Here is a 17,083-nt window from a genome sequence, read left to right on the forward strand (position 1 = left end):
CACAAACCTGGGATCGTGACAAGCCAAAATCAAGAGTTGGACACTCAACCTACTGAGCCACCCAAGTGCCCCTACTTTTACTTCTATCATGACTACAAAATAATGCTTTAGCTTAAAACTGTAATTAATGCCACCACTCCTTCATGCAGTTTTTCTGGGAGACAAAAGTCAGAGTCCATTATTTCACGTGTTTTCAAAAAAAAAAAAAAAAGTTAAATAAAATCTGTTACACAGTTTTAATAAAATTAAAATGATGGAAATCAGATAATTGGCAGCATACCTTAATATCAAACTGTAGGTATCGTTTGTCCATCTCCTTAGAAACTACACTTTCTATGATATCCACAGGCACAAGTTGGAAGCAATCATATGCAGGGCAGAAAATGTTGTGAGCTTCACCTTCTTGAATTTTCAGATTCAAAAATCTATTAAAATTATCAATTGATAGGAAAAAAAAAAAGGAAAAATATAACTTATTTTCACATTCTAAGAATTTTTTCTTCATGCTCAATTTTCTTTTAGAGTGTAATTAAAATAACACCAATGAACAAAGTGTGGAATACCAATTATAATACAATTGATTTAATAAAATATATATAATTCACATAATTCACAAACATTATTAAATATTATTTGCCCAACCATTCATTCATTTATTCATACATACACACATATGAATATATATACTCATATTTATGTTATATATATATTTTATACATGTTCCTCTTTTGCTTTATTCTAAAAATCTGAAACAATATACATAACATTAAAATTTAAGAAATGAGTGGTTTGGAAAGGTCACATTCAATTCTCAATATTCCGTACTTTTAAAGAAAAGGGAGCAATTGTACAGAATTAAAATCCTGGATAATCCAAGAGATTTGGGAGTGGCATTGCAAAATGGCATACCTTTTTGAAAAGACTTTCTGCTTATATTTCATTCAGACGAGTATTAAGTTGCATGTCCTACTCCAGGCACACTAGTTGACCTAGTCAAACTAGTTCCCTAGTTGCCCAGGGAAAAGGCATCCTGGAGAGTGACAGGAATGTAGGCCTAGGTGAATTAAGTGCTTAAGAGCAGGATTTTGAGTTAGACAATTCCAGGTCTGCCACTAACAAGTCATATGATCTTTAGCAATTTGTTTACCTGTCTGCCCCTCAGTTTCACTATCTGTAAAATGGAGGTAATAATAAGCATTTCTTGGGGTTGTTACACAGATTATATGATATAATGTATGAACATCTCCATGGTGCCTGGCATAGATAAGAATTCATAAATTTTAGCAAGGGTTTTGTTTTTATTATTAATATTTCCTATGGACAAACAAGAAGAAATGAGCTTTTAAAGTGTGATTTAACACTTAAACCTAGAGAAAATAAATGGAAAGCCAGGCAATTAAGTCACCATTCTCTAGTGATCACTATCAACTGTTTGACTCTTCTGCCTGCAGTATTCTTCCTTCAGGTTCTCTCAAGCTCTTAATTCTACTGCACTTAAGAAAAAAAAAAAATCAAACTTACTGTCATCAGATCTACCCCCTCTGCTCCATTTCCTTCTTCCACAATTTCATCCTGGCACTTTTAGGAAAACAGAGCCCTCTCTTTTGCTTTTTTTTAATTTACTTATTTTAAGAGAGCAAGAGAACATGTGCTGGAAGGGACAGAGAGGAAGAAGAGAGAATCCCAAGCAGGCTCTGCACTGTCAGCACAGCCTAATGGGGCTTGAACCCACGAACCATGAGATCATGACCTGAGCTGAAATCAAGAATTGATGCTTAACCTACTGAACACCCAGGTGCCCCCAGAACCCTCTCCTAATACCCTTTCTAACATACCCCAGACCTAGCCGTATCTTTAGCTGTCTCTGCCTTCTCACTTCAGTGAAAGAGGGCTTCCTTCTTCACCCCCAAGCTAATCCTTAAATATTCTGGCCAGCTCTGGAACTTGCACAATCCAGAAACCTATCCCCTCTTTGTCTCTGTTTCTGTCTCTCTGTCTCCCTAATGGCTCTTTTCCTTGGCACAATACATATGATCAAGTTTTTTCCCACCCTGAAACATTTCTCAACCAAATGATCCTTTTTAGCTCTACTTTCCTTTCATATCAAATTTTCTTGACAAAATAGTTTGATGATTTGTCATTACTTCCTCAAGTCCATCCCATTCAACCTGCAACACTCTGGCTTTTGTCACCTCTTCACTGAATGGCCACCTCTCAACAAGGCTACCCATTAGCCCAAGGATTCAAGACTTCTCAATTTTTATCTGCATTGACTTCTCTGGAGCATCAGACATCGCTAAACAGTTCCTTCTTTCAGATTCTCTCTTTTCTCTGGCTTCTAGGACTTATTTTTTTCTGCTGGCATTATCTTCGTACTTCTGGTTGCTCCTTATCCATCTTTTTCACTGTGACTTTTACTCCTCTGATCACTGATTTTTACGTTCTCTAGGGTTTTCACACCAAAACTCTTTTCTTCCCATTCCATTCAATCTTCCTGGGTGATCTGAATATTAACTTGGGGTGCCTGGGTGGCTCAGTTGGTTAAGTGTCTGACTTTAACTCAGGTCTCATGGTTTGGGGGTTTGAGCCCCGTGTCGGGCTCTGTGCTGACAGCTCAAGTTCCTGGAGCCTGCTTTAGATTCTGTGTCTCCCTCTCTCTCTGCCCCTCCCCCACTTGCACTCTCTCAAAAATAAACATTAAAAAAACTTTTAAAAATACTCCTAACTTAAACTACCACCTATATGCTAATGACTCCGAAATTTAAAGCCCAGATATCTCTCCTTAGCTATAGATTTTACTACACACAATATTTGTTTAAATGCCTCATATGCATTTAAAATTCAACATGTTTAAAATCTTCCCTTCTATTTCTCAGTATAATTTAAAAACCACACACACTCCACAAAACTGACGTATGTCAACAGAAGGCCACTCTGTACCTTAGTTACTAGTTAAAAATTACCTGTATATACTCTGTGTCAAGAAAAACAATTTCACAGAAATAAAGATAGATGAAGTGTTTAGGGGAAATGCTATAGAGCAGCAGTTCCCAAAGTGTGATCTGTGGACCTGAGACTTTTCAGGGGGTTTATGAGGTCCAAACTACTTTCATAATGGTATTAAAACTTTGTTTTTCAGTTAAAACTGCTGATGCTGTAGCAAGAATCATGGCAGTGGTGCTAAAACCGTACTGGTAGACTTTATATTCTTCACTGCTTCACACTTGTAGTTAAAAAGCCAGTTTCATTTAAGAATAGCCTTGATGTAATAATTATGAACTACTGGTTATTAATAAATTTTATTATTTATTTTATTATAGTAAGTCTTAGCCCACAAGTACACATCTTTTGGGTATGCTGTGCAAAGAAATGGGAAGTAAGCATAAGGAACTTCTGCTGCATACCAAACCATGCTAGTTGTCTCGGGGACAAGTACTTAGGAAAATGTTCAATTTAGAAGTGGACCTACCTACTTTTATCATGGAATGCTATTTTTATTTGAACACTATTTATTTAGAAAATTAATTAAATGAGCCTGTCATGTCAAGGAAAAAAATTGACAGTATTTGTTGCCAATGATAAAGTTCAAGACTTCACATAAAAATTAGAATTTTGAAAAATTCTTAATGCTACTGTGAACTTGACAGCCTCCCAATATTTATAGACTTTCCCTTTTTTCTTTTAAAAACTTATTTATTTAAATTCAAGTTAGTTAACATACAATGTAGTATTGGTTTCAGGAGTAGAACCCAGTGATTCATCACTTACATATGATACCCAGTACTCATCCCAACAAGTGCCCTCCCTAATGCCCATCACTCATTTAGCCCATCCTCCTGCCCACCTCTCCTCCAGCAACCCTCAGTTTGTTCTCCGTATTTAAGAGCCTCTTATGGTTTGCCTCCTTCTCTGTTTTTATTTCCTTCCCTTCTCCTATATTCATCTGTTGTGTTTTTTAAATTCCACATATGAGACTTTTCTGATGAGTTTGGTGATGACAGTAATTAATGTGCTTTTTTTTTTTTTTTTACTATATTTATGTGTAGTGAAATATGTTAACACTGGAAGATCTACATAACCCAGTGAATCAATGTTTTCCAAAATGATGCAGTGCAAGACAGACCAACAGATTTTAATGTAGAGTTACCAAAAAAAAAAACAAATCTATTGATAAGGTTTCAGATTTTATACTGCAGCTAACCATTAAGAAACTACCAGTATGATGTATATTAGAGTATCTAAACTTATTAATATACTTCTCTTTTTTCCATCTACACATCTTTGTGAAGCCAAATATTCTTTATATATGTCAACCAAAACAATATATTATTATAGACTGAAGGTATGGGAGTACAGCTGTCTTTTATTAAGGTAGACATTAAAGAGATTTGCAAAACAACATGACTCTTCTAATTTTTTAATTGAAAATAGTTAATTACTCACAGTAAATGTTATTTATGTTAACACATAAATAATGGGTTATTATTCCTTTTAGCTATGAATAAGTTCCCTGAAAAGCTGAATATATCTTAATAGTCTCCTGTGAAAGTGCACTGTTTGCTTACAGTTCCTATATGATGATGTTTTGAATTTTATGTACTCTAATCAGAGCAGGTTGAACTATCTCTGGGGGTTTAAATGACAGAACTGAGAAGATCTCAACTGAAAGCAAGATCATTTCCCTGTGAGCCATGCTATTAATCTTCATCAAGATACAATTTCCCACTAAATTTATGAGCGGAACATGGAGCTGATGAACGTTAATAAAAGGGAGAAATCTGGGGCAAACTTTACTTACATTTTTATCTTGTTGGTTACCCACCCTTAGGAAGATAACAATAACTACCATTTATCAAGTGGTAACTATGTGCCAGGCCCTGTTCATTCTCAGTATTTTACATACATTAAGTCATTTGACAGTAAACTGACAACAATCTTATGAAGTACTATTATCACCATTTTATAGATAAGGAAATGGAGGCACAAGGAGGTTACCACTTAGCTAAATTAACAACTAATAAGTAGCAGGAAGATATTCTAGGCTGGGTAGAAAATAATTTTTTTTCATTTAAGCCCTCGGAGTAGATGCTTCCAAGCACCTGGCTGGATTGATGACATTATGGGGTAGGGAAGAGTGAAATAAATTGAAAGGTTTTTCAACTATCTAAGGATCTTTTAAAATTCTTCCAACCTTATTAAACAAAGAAGTTTCTTTTCTATATGCCTAGAAAGGGCTACATTTAATTTAAAAATGATTTTATCAACATATAAGTCACCCAACCTAGAACCTGTTTTACTGCTGCTTGATTTGACAAGAACTACTGGCAGGCTGATGGAAGGGGAATCCTAGGTAGGTTGATAAAGTACCACAGAAAATAATAATTAGATCTTTCAAATTTAAATCTTACCATAAACTTCCCATGGCTAGTCTGATGAGTATGGGAGATGGTTCCTGTGACAGAAGTGTGGCGAAGGAGGTAAAGGAAGTTCAAAAAAATTCAAGTAAATCCCTTGGGGAGGCTGAGTTTTCACACAGAAACCAAGGTCCAAAGTAGCAAACTTGGTAGAACCCAGAAAATACTCCCTAATGCAACAGAGTTAACAATTAAGCTAAACAAAGTATTGTACGTGTGGAAGATTTTCTGCATCCAGAACTAGGTCAAAGTTAGCTTTGGATTGTAAACCCTGACCCTTACCAATTAGGTTGCTTGTATTACCTGTACTAATTTGATCTTATCTAATTAGAGTCTAGTCTATGTTTAAAGAAAAAAAAACCCGACCATGTAGTCTCATTTATTCTGACTTTTTAAGAAGCAGTATTTCCCCCTCCAAATGAAATCTTGCACTATACCCTGACTTAAAAAACAAAATGTACTCAAAACCAGAATGACAGAAAGATGAGTGGTTGTCTACAAATTGGAGGCAGGAGGGTGTGCAGAGAATGAGGGAGACAGAGAAAGGAGGACTGGAGGGATTTCAAGGAGGAATGAAGTTTTGGGGGATGATGGATATTTTTATTATTTTGATGGTGGTAATGGTTTCATGGGTGTGTACATTTGTCAAAGCTTATCAAATTATTTATTTTAAATATGTGGTTTATCATATGTCAATTATACTCCAACAAAATTTGTTTAAAAAAATCTGTTTATAAGAAAAACAGAAAATTTGCTCAGGTTCTTGCTCTCTCACCCAACACAGTATTCCCCAGGTCCCTATACTTGGTACCTGGTACTCCATGAAAAATAATACTTTGAAAACTTCTGATTTTTAAGATTCCTTAAATACTAATGACATGCTTTGCCTAGGTCATTAATCAGTAGATTTATGTGCTCCAGAGATAACATGGTTATTGTATTACTCACTAATTACATTGATCTTCTCTTTCATTTTGTTTATAAACCTCTCTTGAAAAGTGCGACATTAGAGCAAAGTTAATGGATGGAAAGAAAGTATAACTCTTGGCAAGATAATGGGAAGGAGAACAAAAATAAACATGAGAAACAAAATAAATTTCCCATTTTTAAAATATACCCAAACCATGTCTAGAAGAGACATTGAACTCTGAATAGGTTAAAAGGGGATTTAAAAAATTTTTTAATGTTTATTTTTGAGAGAGAGAGAGAGAGAGCAAGGGAGGGGCAGAGAGAGAGGGAGACACAGAATGCAAAGCAGGCTCCAGGCGCTGAGCTGTCAGCACAGAGCCGTCAGCACAGAGACTGATGTGGGGCTTGAACCAATGAACTGCGAGATTATGACCTGAGCCAAAGTTGGATGCTTAACCAACTAAACCACCCAGGAGCCCCTAAGAAGGGATTTTAAACATCCATCTTGTTACAAATTTTCAAGGCTATTTGCTTGTCACAAAAAATTTAGAGAAAGCATAAACAAATGTTTACAAATTATTGGAATATAAAAAAAGTTATTCTTGATATTTAGGTGTAGGCTTGAAACTTACATTAGATGTAATATAAATGAAAATACTAAGGAAACTTATTTATGCATACCTGCTTTGTTACCAGAAGTACCTTACATTAAGTGAAATAACATTTATTACTAAATTAAATGATTTTACTGTATTAATAAATGGGAAGATGTAAAAATAAGGAAAAAAAAATTCTTCCTTAGTAGTAAAGTATATTTCAGTGTAACTCTGAAACCAATATTAATAATCCATATCATTAAATATCAAAAGCAAGCAATTTCATTACCAAATCAGAGCGTTGTCATGCAGTAAGAAATACTAATAAGCTGCACATATACTCACGACTCCCAACATCCTCTACAAAAGTCATGTCCACAGGGCATATCCACTGGGTCTTCAAATACAGAAATACTGCACATACAAATGTCACACTGGAGATGAAGAAAAGCAATGATTTAAATGAAGTTATGCTTTGTAGAGAGAACAATATATTCATTCGTTTGTTAGTTTAATACAAAAATGCTACTGTAGTAATTACAAAGTTAAGTGTTTCATAGTTATAAGGGAAGTTAAAGTTAGTACGCCTATTTTTGACTGAATACCAAATACCATGCCTATTGCATTATAAACTATTAAGGGATTTAAATATTTTAATGTACAAGTCAAACTCTTAAATTCCAAATTTCCCAAATGCAACTATCCATTTGGGAAGAAAAGTATAAGAAGCAAACCATTAGAGTCTATTCAGGTCCAAAAAAAATTAAAAAAATCTACTCAGGTCAAGATCAAATTGTCCACTGCAAAATAACCATTTCAATATCATGTTCTTTAGCCCATACTCATCCCAGAAAATCTACAAAAACAGAGTAACTTTGTGTTTTCAACATTAAAAACTCAGGATATTTAGAGTAGCAATTTAAGGATTTCTACCCAGGGAACCCTGATGCAAGGCTATGTATCTTCTAAACAATGACTTATCAGGAGCAAACATTCCAATGTTACAGATGCAAACTATAGAAGTAGGATCCTGTTTTCTGAGAAAGCCGAGATAAAACCCAGAATACTTTCATTTTTATCACATATTTGAGTATAACAGCATAACAATGGTATGCCATTTAAAAATGCAGACAATGGCAGTATTGTTTCTCAATAAAAAACAAACATTTACTATGGAAATCTAGATGATACACTCAAGAAGCTTTACTGAAACAAATACATAATTATCAATATTTTATTGTAAGCGTTTTCATATTTTTTATTTAAAGTGCCTACATAAACTCAACTTTTAATATTTCAGCATGGTGTGTTTAAAACTTTAAACACCTGGAGATTTTAAGTAAAAATACAGTAGATGGCTTTCTCAAACTCTTTTCTGTTTTCTGTTTTGAAATGAGAAAAGAAGAGCTTTTGTTTTTCAATCTGTAATTCAGAGATCACCAAAATATTCTATGATAATAAATACTTACCAAAGGGTGAAATAACTGAACCCTTTAAGAAGGGTATAGGATTCAATTATAAGAATTTATCTAAAAGGTTCCATGAAACAACATTAAATAAGTTAAAAGTTAAAAGACTAAACACAAAATTAGGAGAAATACACTGAATACCGAACCATACCAAACTGGTGTCCAAATCCCCAGGAGATAAACTTATTTCATCTGGAGAGGTGACAGAAGAACGTGTAGTCCTTGGAGTTCTTGGAGAAGGGAGCGTATCCCAGGCATTATACCCACTCGGTGGTGGAGTTGGCATTTGAACACCTGATCGTTGGCAGCAGTTCTCTGGGTTGGACATCCAAGCCTCAAGTAATTTCTCCCTGTCCCAGTCTTTAAGAAAAATGGAATAGATAGCTCTCAAAAAACAGAAAATATGGTGATGTTTTAAGAGTTTCATAATAACAAAAGAGGATAAATTAAAGTGATATAGGCTATCTCTTCTATATGAAAGTAGTAACTGCAAATGAGTATTCAGGTATGTTATATGCACTAATACTTTTAAACAAGAATTTAAACTTTTATAATCTACTGTGGTTTACAAATATGTCAATATCTACCAATATCATCAAAACTCCCAGTCATTTCTAATAACCAAAAGAAATGCCTCATCACTTTTGGAAGTTACTAAATTTTTTTTGGCATAGGTTTCATTTAGCCATTTTACTCTTTTCAAGAAAAATATGTAAATTTTGCAACTGGTTTCACCCGTGTCAAGTGGTAAAATGATTGGACAGCTTACTATAAACATGTCAAAATGTCAACAATAAGTCCAAAAATCATTTGATATACAGCTTGAGAGCAGAAGAAACTTCTGAAGGGATTATGGTTATAAAGTTTTAGTGAATTAGGTATAAATTCTGTATTGAGTTCACATCTGACTGAACTAAAGATGATCTTCCTACTATGAACACTTTTTTTTTTTAATGTCTATTTAGTTTTGAGAGAGACAGAGACAGAGCGTGAGTGGAGGAGGGGCAGAGAGAGAGGGAGACACAGAACCCAAAGCAGGCTCCAGGCTCTGAGCTGTCAACACAGAGCCTGACGTGGGACTCGAACTCACGAACGGTGAGATCATGACCTGAGCTGAAGTTGGACGCCCAACCGACTGAGCCACCCAGGCACCTCCCTTACTATGAACACTTTTAAAATAGCCAAGTGAAGTGTGTTATAAAGTCCAGAGCCATAAAAACTAACCCATTAAAAATAATAAATAAGTACATCCAATTTTGTTAGCTGTTTTATAGACATTACTTAATTTATTCCTCCCAACAAACCTTTCAATCATTATTTAGGTGAAGAAACCAGGACTCAGGAAAGTTATGTAACTTGCTCTGGCTCACACGGATAGTGAGGAATTTGAAATCAATTTCTGTAATTCCAAAACCTGTTTTCTTTCCACTGTAGCACAGTGAAGTACAGGGTCAAGAGTCATTCTAGAGTCAATTACTCAACGTAGGCCCATTCTATACAATTTTACAGCTCTAACACAAAGAACTATAGGAATTTCCTATGCAAGACTTTTTCTGACCATATTAAATCAGTGTATTTGGTGGTTTAACAGCATAATTATTATAACTCAGAGGTGCAATACAGATAGACTGGGTGTGTTTCTGGCTGTGTAAACCATTTGTGAAAAGGCACAGAAGTATAATGAAGAGACATGAGCAATTCTGTAAAGTTATAGCATATCATACTGTGGTTTGAAAAGATGTAAAACAAGATTGGAAAAGGAATCAGATTACAAAGAGGAAGAAAAATCTAACAACTGAAAAAAACTGTATGAGTGCATTCTAGGAAATGTTGCTACATGGACATCAGTGTTTTGATAGGTCATTACTTACTTAAAAAGTTAAAATTACTTTTCTTCGAACAGTAGGATTATTTTCCAAAGTATCCATTATGTCACTTTTTAATAAAGGAAAAAGAGAGAACTACTATAATTTTTATAAACAGATATTAAGTATGCTAAATTTTAGTTTTATCTACTAGAAATATTTTTCAGTACAGATTCTGCTTGGATCCTATAACATTCACTTAGCAAATATTTACTAAATGTCTTTTATATGCACTGTCAGGCAGTAGGGATACAATGGGAGGAATAATCAGGCATGATTCCTGCCTTTATGAAACTTATAGTCTAGTAAGGAGAAAGACATGAAGTAAAAAATCAATACAATAACAAAAGAATCATCACCGTCAGAGTGCCATGGAGAGAATCTGAGTCAGAGAAGGTGACGCTGGAGAAACAGTTTGGAGTGGACAAATGAAGGATGAGTGGGAGTTAACTAATAAAAGGGGGGGGGGGAGACATTTTAGACAGGCTGTACACAGCATGTTCAAAGACCCTGTGGTAGCAGGGAAGATGGCATTCTTGTGAAATTAAAAAGGTCAGTGTGGGGGCGTCTGGGTGGCTTAGTCAGTTAAGCATCCAACTCTTGATTTTGGGTGAGGTCATGATCTCACAGTTCATGAGTCTGAGCCCCGCATCAAGGCTCTGTACTGACAGTGCAGGGCCTGCTTGGGATTCTCTCTTTCTCCCTCTCTCTCTGCCCCCTCCCTGCCCCTGTTGTCTGCCTCTCTCTAAAAATAAACAAATAAACTTAAAAAAAAAAAAAAAAAAGAGTCTCTTAAAAGAAAAAAAGGTCAATGTAGCTGTAGCATGGAGATCAGAGGGGAGGCATCGTATGAGATAAGGCTGAAAAAATAGGCTGGGTCTAGATCATGTAAGACTTTTTAATAACACTTCTATCATCAGCTTAGGAGTGATAGATAGTCACTGAAAAGTAGAGCTTGGGGTTAAGAAGGACAGGTTATCACAATCAGATTTGAAAAGATCATTGTGACTACAACAAACAAAGAAACTGGATAGGGCAGAAGTAGAGAGAAGATAGTCCAAATAGGATGGTAATGGGTAGTATAAGTGAGAGATGAAGCTAGGGCCAGGTGGCTGCAGTGGAGATAAAGAGAAAGAGAGAAGTTTAAGACATGGAAGGTGAAAGTGACAATTTGGTGATGACAGCACATAGGGTCTGAAGGACAAGATATGCCAAAGTTGGTGTCCCAGGTTTATCCAGTTGGCTGGTTGATACCATCTATGTAAATAGGGACTACCAGAGAATGATCTTAGTTTTAGACATACTGAGGTTTAAGAAGCTTCTGAGATATCCTAGAGATGCTTTAAAATAGGCAATTATGTATAAACATGTGGAGCTAAGAAGTCTAGTCCAGAGGGAAAAATCTATACCTATACAAACCTTGAGAGAAGATATAATATCCTAGGAAGAGAGCAGACTGAGAAGATATAGGCCACTGACATTTAATTGCCTACAGAACATGACGAATCTCCAAAGGAGCTTAAAAAAATACTTCAATGTAAATGAACTCTAAGCACAAAATTAGCCTTGGTCTCATATTTTGTAAATTTTACTTATTTTCTTATTAGGTAGCATTCAATTATGTATTACTTGTATTAATGAGGCAATACTTAGACAATGACCTCTGTATTCCTAACAGAGTCCTCCTTAAAATTCAATTACTGCTCAGCAAATACTGCTCAACATTTCGGTCTTATGCTTAATCTAGATCAACTTCATTACTTTGAGACTAAATTTGACAACAGATAATATAGTGCTCAAATCTATTTTCCTGTGTAAAGCTGAGTGAATGTGACCAAGGATATAATCTATAAATCTTCCAAATAGTTCAGTTTAATAGCTCTAAAACAAAGCCTATTCAGGTTTTGAGAGCAATTAGTATAAATTGTGGCTCTGTGCACTATTTTATTCTCTAACATCATTTATACCTGTAAATATTATTTGATTGTCAAATGTCACTGTCACCAATACTACCCAAACAATTAGAAGAGATGTCCATTTGAAAACCCGCTAGCCTCTATTTTATTCCTTAATAGGGAAGTAAAATACAGAATATGTAAGTTATCAAGAAAGTTATCACAGAATAGATAAATGCCAAATAGGAAAATTCAATTAGATATCACCTTATTAGAACTGATCCCTATTATGTAAAAGAAGTAACAGGAAAATATCAATGGAGTAAAAATGGAGTTGATTATTTAATAATACTTGATGATATAAGGTAAACAGATACAGATGAAAATGTTCTTTTAAAAAATTATTGGTAAAGTTAGCCTTGGATTCTCTCTATATTGTGACTTGGAGCTATGATACATTGTATTATCTAGGTGATTGTAGATTCCTAAGGCAAAAATGGCTACAAATACACAAAAAATACTGCAGTGCAGAACTGCTGTTTGCAGTTAAGTGTGGCCAAGTGACCGAATTCTAGCCAATGCAATATGTGCAGGAGTAATGTATATATAAATAACATTTCAGGTATAGTACTTATTATGTATTATTCTTTCTGTAAACATTTTCTGAGGGCTTAATGTATGTCAGATATTTTGGAAACAAAAAATAATAAAAGCTATCCTCTAAGAGATCTCAGGTTAAGCAAAAAAGAGATTATCATAATATTGTATTTCCCAGGTTAAGCTCCAGGAAAAGCAAAAAAAGAGATTATCATAACATTGTATTCTAAGTGTATGACAGAAGATGTAGTAGGAATAGACAGGAAGGGTCTCAGTGCAGACTTGGGAACACATAAGCAGAAAAGGCTTCCTGAAAGACATGGTTAATTAAGAAGGCGTAAGTAAAGGAATGGGGTGACTGACAGTTCAGGTAAAGAAATTTGGGTCATAAAGGTCTACTAAAGAGTCTGGATGGTTTTAAGTCTGTGGAATGCTAGTGAAGGATTTTTCAGCAAGGCAGTGACATGCTCAGATGTGAATTTTAAAAGAAGAGTCTAATGGCAATATGAAAAATTAATAGGGTGAAAGAAGAATGGCAACATGGGAGACCAGGACTCAGGAGAATACAATTTAGATGGAAACTAATGACAGCCTGAATTTAAGTCAGTGACAGTGGGAATCGGGAATGGAAAGAGCTAGAGACGGTGGGGGTAGGTATGCTAGGAGGATGAGAGACACTTAAGAGAAATGGTAAGATTGTGGCCAAATTTAACAGAGATGGAGGAGTAAAGTAGACTTTCAAGTTTCTGGCAGGATAATTTAATGAATGTTGATACTCATGTATCAAGACAATGGGAAAAAAGAGGAGTTCAGGTGTGAACATCCTTAGAATGGGGAGAAAATTGTTAAACAGACATTTAGAAATGCAAACCTTGGGGCACCTGGGTGGTTCAGTTGGTTTAGTGTCCGACTCTTTTGACTCTTGATTTCTGCTTAGGTCATGATCTCACAATTCATGAGATCAAGCCCTGAGACAGGCTCTGTGCTGGAGTCTGCTTGGAATTCTCTCTCTCTGCCCCTCCCCCCACTCTCATGTGCACATGTATGTACTCTCTCTCAAAATAAACAAACTTAACAAAATGAAGTATTTGAGGTTGTATTTCTTTTTTTTTTTTTTTTAATGTTTATTTATTTTGAGAGAGAGAGAGAGGTGTGAGCAGGAGAGGGGCAGAGAGAGAGAATCTCAAGCAGACTTTGTGCTGTCAGTACTGAGCCTGACACAGGGCTTGTTCCCAGGAACAGTGAGATCATGACCAGAGCTGAAATCAAGAGTCAGATGCTTACCGAATGAGCCATCCAGGTGCCTCTCAAATACTTTATTAAAGTCAGGTTGTAGATATACTCTTTATTCTTTGGGTGGTTTTTGAAATCTTGGGTTTCATTAGATAAATGTGTGCAGCAATGTTTCTCAGAGAGTGGCCCACTTGTAGGCATCTCTACAACACTTACTTTAAGCCTCATCCCTCACCTAATGACTTGGACTCTGTGGAAAGTCCAGGAATCTCTGGTTAGTTCCCAGGTAATAATCCTTATTTATATGAAAATTTAAGAATCCCTGGCATATAAAGTGGAAAAGAGTCTCAAGTACAGAACTGTGGGAAATTTCAATACTGAAGGCAAGGATTCTAGAGAGTTATATTCCAAATTATTCATAGTGATGATCAAGGGATGATGAAATATGGAATTTTAAATTTTCTTCTGATCAAAAGATCATATATTTTTGAAGTTGACATTCTATTTTAGTATAGATGATACAGATTTATAGTTAAAATAGGTAAGCCAAGTAATGACTAGAATAGTTATTTACCTCTCTCTTTTTAAAACTAATTTTTATTTTTTTTTTTTTATTATCATCTTATTTTAGAGAGGGAGAGTGTGAGCAGAGAGAGGGGCAAAGGGAGACAGAAGAGAGAGAGAGAGAGAGAGAGAGAGAGAGAGAATCTTTTTTTTTTTTTTTATGTTTATTTATTTTTGAGAGAGACAGAGACACAATACAAGTGGGTTAGGGGCAGAGAGAAAGGGAGACACAGAATCCAAAGCAGGCTCCAGGCTCCAATCTGTCAGCACAGAGCCTGATGTGGGGCTTGAACTCACAAGCTGTGAGATCATGACCTGAGCCGAAGTCGGACGCTCAACTGACTGAGCCACCCAGGTGCCCTGAGAGAGAAAGTCTTAATCAGGCTCCATGCTCAGTGCAGAGCCCAGTTCAGGGCTTGATCCCACATCTCTGGGATCATGACCTGAGCTGAAATCAAGAGCTCAGTTGGATGCCCAACCAACTGAACCACCCAGGTGCCCTAAAGATAATTCTTAAATCGGAAAAAACTTAACTTTGAAACGAGACAAAATATCAAATATGAACTGTGCAATGAGAAGCTCCAGCTCACCATATGACAACTCCCAAAATTGCTGCCTTAAGTATATCACAGAAAACTTAAAATAAGCTGAGTACTTTTCCTAAGTTGGTAATGTTCTTAAAAACAAAACAAAACAAAACAACTTAAAAGGGATAGTATATTCCTGCATTGACTCTACAATTTCACTTTGTGCATTTCATGGCAAGAAACACCCTTTATATAAAATAAATATAACTGACAGTACTAATAACACAATTGTTAAATATTTCATTGACTTTAGTAAAAATTAATGTCAAAACTAGTACTAGGATTACAGATTCCAACTTTCAATCCTGCTTAAATCAGACACATTTCTAAAATTAGACAATCTTTAAGCTGATTTAGTAGCCATGCTTTTTATTTTTTTTTAATTAAAAAAAATGTTTTTTTTAAAATTTTTGAGAGAGAGAGACAGAACAGAACACAAGCAGGGGAGTGGCAGAGAGCGAGAGGGAGACATAGAATCCGAAGCAGGCTCCAGGTTCTGAGCTGTCAGCACAGAGCCTAACGTGGAGGTCGAACTTAATGTACTGTGAGATCATGACCTAAGCCGAAGTCAGATGCTTAACCGGCTGAGCCATCCAGGTGCCCCTAAAAGCATGATTTTTAAAAACAAATTTCCCATTTCCCCTCTAGGATTTACAGGCAGTTTATACTTCAAAATATAGAATGTTCTGAAGATGGTGGATACTGCAGTAACCACTGCACAAAAAACAACTTAGGCTTGTTTAACAAACTATTTTGTTTTATACTGAAATAGTAAAATGGCTATATTTTAACTCTGAAAAGTTTCAAAAGGCACTCATGTTCTCAGAAGCATAAGAGATTTTTCATTACCATGAGCTCGAAGTAAAGCTTCAGCAGTAAACAGTGGAGCCTGAAGCATGTCTGCAGTTTCCACAATAAGCATATCTTTCAATCTACGAAGATCTTGAGGCCTTAATCCTTCATATGGCTTTGAAAAGAAGAAAATCAAGTTAAATTGGCTGTTATACTCTTAGGAAATTCTAAATGCCTAGAAACAAAATTATATGATTATCATTTATTCAGTCTTCCTATTTCAGTTTGATAACTGAAGTTAAAAAGGTTCTATATGTTCTACAACTATGGACTTCAAACTACTCTTTCACAGGTCTTATTATAAAAGCTAGAAAGTGGAATGAATGCCAAGGTTCATGCACCTTATCTAAAATAAAGGTATCATACTATAATGACAAGACAAACTTACTTTATACCTTTGAAAGTTTGGATAATATAAAAATTAGAAATGAAAACCTTATAATACCACCACTGAGCAATAATCATTATTAAAGTTCTAAGTGTTTTTATCCAGTCTTTGCTTTTAGCAAATCAATTATGTGTAAATATGTGTTCAATGAGTTTATCCACTGAACCACAAAACATTTACACTTATTAAGATCCAACTTGGATTATTAGTGGTTTACATGATACTTATTAATTAATTTGGGGAGAAGTGACTATGCCATACTATTCAGAGCTCTTAGTCACAAACGTATTACCTCTGTTTATTCAAGTGTTCGTTAATGCTCCTTAGTTTTCATTATATAGGTACTATATCATATCAGGTTTTTAATTTTTTTGTTATCCTTTATCTTTTCTTTTAACAGAAAACAAAGAATAAAAATCACAAGTGTTTCACTATTCAGAAACAATTACTGTTTTTGCTATACTTGTTTCAAGTCCTTTAAAAATTTTTTTTAATGTTTATTTTTTTTGGCGAGAGAGCAGGCCCGCGAGCGTGCCTGAGTGGGGGAGGAGCAGAGAGGGGAGACACAGAAACCGAAGCAGGCTCCAGGCTCCAAGCCGTCAGCACAGAGCCCTATGCAGGGCTTGAACCCACGAACTGTGAGGTCATGACCTGAGTCAAAGGATGACACTTAACTGAGCGTCCCTCAAGTCCTTTTTAAAACACAATGAAACA

General features: G+C 35.4%; 1 protein-coding gene across 3 annotated transcripts in view; it reads right to left on the bottom strand.

The window, feature by feature from the left end:
- The window catches only part of ANKIB1 (ankyrin repeat and IBR domain containing 1), a 144,789-nt gene that overhangs the window by 43,923 nt on the left and 83,783 nt on the right, over nt 1–17,083 (bottom strand). For all 3 annotated transcript variants that reach the window (XM_058725117.1, XM_058725115.1, XM_058725116.1), the window contains exons 5-8: nt 15,979–16,096; nt 8,540–8,748; nt 7,265–7,353; nt 281–425 (exon numbers count right to left, since the gene is read on the bottom strand). In XM_058725117.1, coding sequence (XP_058581100.1) covers nt 281–425; nt 7,265–7,353; nt 8,540–8,748; nt 15,979–16,096 — 561 coding nt within the window. The remainder of the gene's footprint in view (nt 1–280; nt 426–7,264; nt 7,354–8,539; nt 8,749–15,978; nt 16,097–17,083) is intronic.

This window comes from Neofelis nebulosa, chromosome 4 (assembly GCF_028018385.1).
Source record: "Neofelis nebulosa isolate mNeoNeb1 chromosome 4, mNeoNeb1.pri, whole genome shotgun sequence".
Classification (NCBI taxonomy): domain Eukaryota; kingdom Metazoa; phylum Chordata; class Mammalia; order Carnivora; family Felidae; genus Neofelis; species Neofelis nebulosa.